At 39.5% G+C, this 6,933-nt stretch overlaps 1 protein-coding gene across 1 annotated transcript in view; it reads left to right on the top strand.

The window, feature by feature from the left end:
- LOC102848552 (probable phospholipid-transporting ATPase VA-like) overlaps positions 1-6,383 on the top strand; it is a 664,838-nt gene extending 658,455 nt beyond the window's left edge. The window contains 6 exon segments of the mRNA XM_006892177.1: positions 932-1,132; positions 4,411-4,491; positions 4,566-4,670; positions 5,541-5,728; positions 5,862-6,298; positions 6,301-6,383. Coding sequence (XP_006892239.1) covers positions 932-1,132; positions 4,411-4,491; positions 4,566-4,670; positions 5,541-5,728; positions 5,862-6,298; positions 6,301-6,383 — 1,095 coding nt within the window.
- Positions 6,384-6,933: the final 550 nt, after the last annotated feature.

The following is a 6,933-nucleotide window of genomic DNA, read 5'->3' as shown; positions in this document are numbered from 1 at the left end:
TGTGCATAGGGTTTTCAGAGGCCTGCTATTTCAGAAGTGGGTGGCCAATCCTTCTTCCTAGTCTGTCTTAATCTGAATGTTCAGGTTTAGAGGAGTATCTGACAGACTGCAATTTGTGGAGCAGTTAAAGATAAATCCCTTATTGTGGAGTTAATGTGTATATATACTCATCAAAAATTACATTTAAATAATCTGGCTCATGTTGTTTTGTATAATGTTTCATAAGTTCATTGTTTATCAATGCTGCATAATAATAATTCATTGTGAATGTGCCAATTTTTCTATCTTAGCCTAGAAGACATTATGATGAGTGAAATATCTCAGTCACAAAAGGACAGATAGTGCATAACATGACCATTTTAAAATAGGATTAACATGAGGCAGGATGGGAGAAAACAGAAGAGTGGATAGATAATGAACACTGCACTATAACATATAAGATAAAGGACTATCTGAAAGAAAAGTATGATTAGACATTATAATTAACAATCTGGGACAAGTACATTACAGAGTGAACTGGTAGAGGAGGAGAGAGGGACAGGAAGGAAAATGTGCACCAATGAATGAATGAAACCACAACTTTTCCATAAACTTTTGTTTAAAATCACAGTTTTTAAAAAAAGTTTTTAAAAAAAATTAAAAATCTAGTTCAACAACAAAAAATGACCATAAGATAAAATAAGTAAAATACAAACAAAAATATTCCTCTTTCTATGGCACTCTTGCTCCACTCTGTGGACTCTTGTTATTGTTGATATGTTGATATGATATTGTTGATATGTTGATATGTTCCATTGAATCAGCTCCAACTCATAGCAATTCTATGCAAGTCATTTAAGCTTCTTCAATTAGAACTGGAGGCTAACTAAAAAAAAAAATTAATTTCAGTTCTCTTTTTTAATGTAAGCCCCTGTTTCTTTCTTTATTCCAGATGTTTGTGGGCCTTCTATTTTGGTTCCAGTTTTTTTGTGGCTTCTCTGCCTCTACGATGATCGACCAGTGGTATCTCATCTTCTTTAATCTGCTCTTTTCCTCACTCCCCCAGCTTGTAACTGGGGTACTGGACAAAGATGTGCCAGCTAAAGTGCTACTGGCCCAGCCACAACTCTACCGCAGTGGCCAGAATCGAGAGGTAGGTGCTCCTTGTACATTTCCATGTGAATGGTGATCATTTTAGGACCTGACTTTACAGGATAAATCCTGCCTGCTGCACTCCTAGTCCATTGAGGGCGCTCAAAAGAAAATCATCATCACAGAGGCTTCTCATCATCACAATAGGAAACCAGCCCAGAAGCCAGAGAAAGCCAAGGGAGCCACATGGAGTCTCAGTCAGGGTCGCATGGGATGTTGTTGCCAGATAAGGGACTTTGCCAAAACTATTAACACAAGCAACACAGTTTGAATGAAAATTATCAACAAGTCAAATCTGTAAAGAAACAAATCAAAGATGTGAACAAACAGATGTAAATATATGTTTTCACAGAATAATGTGTGCTATCAAGTGGGAACCAACTCATAACTGATCCTCCAGTGGGTCACAGAGGAGGAGACTGCCCATCCTTCTCCTGTGGAACACCTGGTGGATTCAAACCAACAGCCTTTGGGATAGGGATCCTTAGTGACCTTGCAAGTATAGCTTCTTACCACTAAGCCACCAGAGCTCCTTACATAGAGATCTACTGTACTATTATGTCTAATCTATTCTATCTTTACACAGAATAGAATAGATTAACATGTTAAGTACCAACCATTCTCAGTCTGTCACTAAAGTAAGACTTCCATGCTTTAAAGTAAACCCTGTGACCATGATGTGTGTGTATGGAGAGCATGAAGCCCCTTTCTGTTTCTGCAAGCTCTAATCGGGAATACAGTTACTCATGGGTTGACTTCCCATCACTGTCTCCATCCATAGAGTTCTCACAGATGTAGACAGCATGAGATGGGAGAACGGTTGGCCAGTCACAGGAAGTAGCCCATGGATTTTCTTTCCACAGGAAAGGGTCACTTAGTTAACCAGGCCAGCCTACTGAGCATACAAGCTAAGTCACCTCTATAGCACTTTAGGTAAGCAAAGTGAAGTACCAGCCAAGTTAAGAAATACCTGTCATGTTCCATTCTCTTTCCCTCCAAGTCAAGGACTGCCAATTGTATGGGAGCTTAGATAGTTCTTAAGAACACCTTAATTTCATGAATATACATTTGTCTTTCAGACAATGAAACCTCTATTAATGCATATCAAAATCAGTTTGTCCATAGGATATAAAACAAACAACAAAAACCCCACTAATGTGGAGTTGACTCTGACTCATAGTGGCATTATAACACTGAGGAAAACTGCCCTTTGGCGTTTTCAAGGATATAAATTATTGAACAAGACTGCCCTATAGTTCTCCCTCAGGGCAACTTGTAGATTCAATCCATTGACCTTACAGTTAAATGACTGACATTTAATTCACTTTTATTTTAACACTATTTTTTTTATAACAAATATTTATAAATATTAGAAAAAAATTTTAACACTAGGATATATCCATGATCTAATTTAAGACATGAAGACCCCTTTCAGAACATTCTACACACAGAGCAGGGAAACCCTGTATGATTCAAAATCAGGAAAGGAGTGCACCAGGGATGCATCCTGTCGCCAAACCTTTTCCATCTATATGCAGAACAGATCATTCAGAAAGCAAGGATTTTGAGGAGGAATGTGGCATGAGCACTGGAGGAAGGCTAATCAACAACCTTCGTTATGCAGATGACAGAACCTTCATTGCTGAAACTGAAGAAGACCTGAGGCACTTGCTGCAGAGGCTGACTGTAATCTTCAATACGGATTGAAGCTCAACATCAAGAAGACAAAGATTCTCACCACTGGACCAACTGGCAGCACCATGATAAATAGAGAAAAAATTGAAGTTTTTAACAATTACAGCTTGCTTGGATTCACAATCAACACTCTTAACACCAGGAGCCAGGAAATAAAAAAATGAATTGCATTGGGAAAATCTGCTGTCGGGGACCTCTCTAGATTGCTGAAAAGCAACAATGTCTGTCTAGAGACTAAGGTGCACATAATCCAAGCCATGGTCTTCACAATTAATTGTTATGCTTCAAAAAGTTGAACATGGCTAAGGATGACAGAAGAATCGATGTCTTTGAATCATGGTGCTGCAGAAGAATCTTGAACATACCAAGAAAACAAAACAGGTTTCTCTTGGAGAGAGGGAAACCAAGTTTCTTCTTGGAGGTTAGGATTTTGAAACTCCATCTCACATACTTTGTGGCCAGGAGAGACCAGTCCTTGAAGAAGGACATCATGCTTGGAAGGGTGGAGGGACAGCACAGGAGAGAAAGACCCCAGATGAAATGGATTGATACAGTCACTGGGACAATGAGGATTGATTGGTATGTTGGGATGAGTGAGACTGGCTCATGACTGAGCAAGGTTCAGAGTTACTGTACATAAGCTCACTTTGGTCACAGGTGACTCACTGTGACAAAATAACAACAGAGCCTACTTACAAGTTGGTATAAAATGTGTCAAAGTTATATTTCTTTTTCATTGCTCTTGAGTTAGCTAACTCATCGCAACCTTACATTCAACAGAATGAATGCAGCCTAGTCCTATGTCATTTCCATAATTGAGTCCATTGTTTTGGCTAGTTGTCAATCCATTTCATGAAGATTCTCACAGGGAGTTGTGCTACTAACCCAAAAGATGCACCTCAAATCCACTTGTGGCTTCTTGGAAAAAAAAATGGGCAATCTTCTCCCAGGTCATTTACAGCATCTGAAAACCCACTGAAGGTTCAGCTATGAGTAAGTTCCAAATACTATGTAATTTTCTAGTTATTGGTCTTTTTAAAAGATGTCTAAACTAACCAAGTTGAAATTTCCATTTTCACTCCTAAGGAGCATTTTTTCCCCTAAGACTTAGTTGTTAATTATTCTAGCATTGTATTCTACATTTCTTACCAATACTATAATTCAGACACATAAATTCTTTTTTTATTTCTCATTATCCATTTCCCCCCATGAATTGTAAAGGTTCAACTTGAGAGAAGAATAAAAATATCCCAAATTTCAAGTGATGTTCCTACTCTAGGGAAATGATACCTCATGAGATCTAGAAGGTGGTTTAATCTTTTTATTATTAGCGCAGGTCTACTCTAATTAGTCTTGTTAACAAATTCTCTAATGAGTTACTCTGTCACTAACTGGTTCTGCAAGTATTTGTTGAATTCTTTTTTCCTCCATAGGCCTTTGGGTTCTTGCCTCTTAAAAAGCAAAGAAGCATCATATTTTCTGTAGATGTATACATTGTACCTTAATGACTATAACTTTATTGGGCAATGTCATGGGAATAGATGCAAACTTCCCTGTAACTTCTTTTCTTATTTTGTATCTCAGGAATATCAGCCACGCACATTTTGGATTAACATGGCTGACGCTGCCTTTCAGAGCCTCATGTGTTTTTTCATTCCTTACCTGGTAAGTTTTTACCTGAATAATTATCTTATCTGCTGTATCAGGGAATAAAGATGCAGGACACCGTTGTTTTTCAGGCCTACTACAACTCGGACATAGACTTGTTTTCCTGGGGCACCCCCATCACAGCCATTGCACTGTTCACCTTCCTGCTGCACCTGAGCATCGAAACCAAAACTTGGGTAAGAATTTAAGTGTGGGCTTATTTTAGGAATGCATGGAGGCTGCTGGTCTACTTTCCCATGCAGACTCCATGAAAAAAATCTAAGAGGTTTTGAGAAAAGAGACTGCAATGGCAACCTTCCTGTAATAGGAGGGAAAAGGGAGCTTCTGGCAAGGCAGTCAGGAAAACAACGTATGTGTTCCATGTGGAAGTTACCCACATTCTGTTCTCACTATAAAAACCACTGTCTTGCCGTCAACTCAGACACATGGTGATCTTCTGTGTCAGGAAGGAACAGTGCTCCATAGAATTTTAAGGATATTTTTTCAGAAAAGCAAATCATTAAACCTTTCTTTAAGCATAAATCTTGCTGATGTTATTGTGTGCCATCAAGTCAGAACCCACCCCACCCTTTAGGGGGTCTCAGAGGTACTTAACGCACAAGAAATTGCCCATTCTTTTCCTGCAGAGCAGCTGGTGAGTTTTGAACCATGTGCCTTCACGATTGCAGTGCAGACTCTTACCACTTGGCCACCAGAGCTCCCTTAAATTGACTCAAATCTCCAATCTGGTTAGCAGCTGAGGGCATTACACATTGTGTCATCAAAGGACTCCAGACATTACCTACCTCCTTTCCTTTGCCCTATTTTCTTTCCCTCTATCTATCATACTCTCACTTCCTTTTTCCAAACTATGTACCAGGTTTCCTATGTACCATACATTCCCTAGGCTTCATCTAGTCCATACCCATCCTCAGTACCGGAGACTGATATCCTAACTAGCATTAGAATGCCAAACCCAAGTCATTATTATTCATATGCATTTTTCTTGTCATGCTTCTGTTATTTTCAGGTTTAAATAAAAGACCTTTTCTTTCTTTCCCCCTCAGACCTGGATCAACTGGATAGCTTGTGGCTTCAGTATCTTTTTATTCTTTACTGTGGCCCTGATTTATAATGCTTCCTGTGCAACATGCTATCCTCCATCTAACCCATACTGGACTATGCAAAATTTAATGAGAGACCCCATGTTTTACTTGACTTGTGTTGCAGCACCCGTGGCTGCACTGTTGCCCAGGTGGGTATCAAAGAAAATCTCTCCCAAGTCCTTAGTATACTCAAAGAGCTTTCATGTCTGTACCTATTGTGACTCTTGGAGACACAAAGGCCCCACCCACAAATATCTGATTCCTTCTATGTGTTTTTTCCAGATTGTTTTTCAAAGCCCTCCAAGGGACTCTGTTCCCTACTCAACTCCATCTGGGACGTCAGCTGGCTAAGCAGTCCCCCAAGAAAGGCAACATTCCCAAAGACATCATTGCTCAGGGACAGATCCCAAGGGAACAGAAGAGCAGAAGTTACATCAAAGCTCCATCCCAGAATGGCATCTCCCAGATCTCAGTTCCTGCAGGCAAGATGAAAGTGGGTGAGGAGTGCAGTCAGGTGCCCACAAGCACACTGCCCATGAAGATGCTTTCCAAGGATGACAACCTGCCAGAAGAGCTAAGCAGCCAGTGCCCAGGACTCTCCATATCAAAGGAAGCTACACAGGAAAGGTATGTCCAGGAGACCAAGACAAAACACACCAGCATGAGCAGGGCAGCCTCTCTGCCCCCTATCTTCACCCTGTCCAAGCCCAGCTTGCTCAACTGATTTCCTCCCTCCCACTGCTCAGTGGGCTGAGAAATGCAGTGCATTTCTCTCAGAGTAGTTTACAGGCAGATACGGACTGAGTTTCTTTCCCCCAATCTCTCTCAACCCACTTATGAGCTGTGTATTTTAAGGGGATGGAGATAAATCCTTCTAGGAAATCTTGATGTGGACTTTTTATATTACATTTTAATATTATTTATGTTTATTTTTCAAAGAAGAGTTCTAGTGAAACATATTTTGAATATTGTCAGGGTCAAAATGAGTAGCCATATACCAAAGAGTGGTACCAAATAGAGCAAGTTTATTTTTTAGAGTTAAAATAACTTTAATGTTAATAAAAGTTAAAGAATGATGTGAAAATTCTATTTAATGGGTTTTTATTTCATTGTATAAAAAATTCATTGTAATTGTTTTTTTTCAAAATGAGTGACCTTTGTTTTTAATAAAATGTGTATGTATGAACAAGCACCAGGAAGTCCGGGCCATGTGAGCTGTCAGACGAGGAAATAGAAGTAGAGTTTGCAGCTCCTAATGGCAGATTTCACCCTCCTCATCTGATCAGTTTGGGAAGGTTGTTGTTCCAACTTCAACCAGAAAAAGATGAACCACCTCAAGAAAAATGTATGAAGC

Source organism: Elephantulus edwardii, unplaced genomic scaffold (assembly GCF_000299155.1).
Source record: "Elephantulus edwardii isolate Elephantulus edwardi_28Jun2011 unplaced genomic scaffold, EleEdw1.0 scaffold00111, whole genome shotgun sequence".
Classification (NCBI taxonomy): Eukaryota; Metazoa; Chordata; class Mammalia; order Macroscelidea; family Macroscelididae; genus Elephantulus; species Elephantulus edwardii.
The sequence above is the reverse complement of the archived record's forward strand: the minus strand, read 5'-3'. Positions and strand labels throughout refer to the sequence as shown.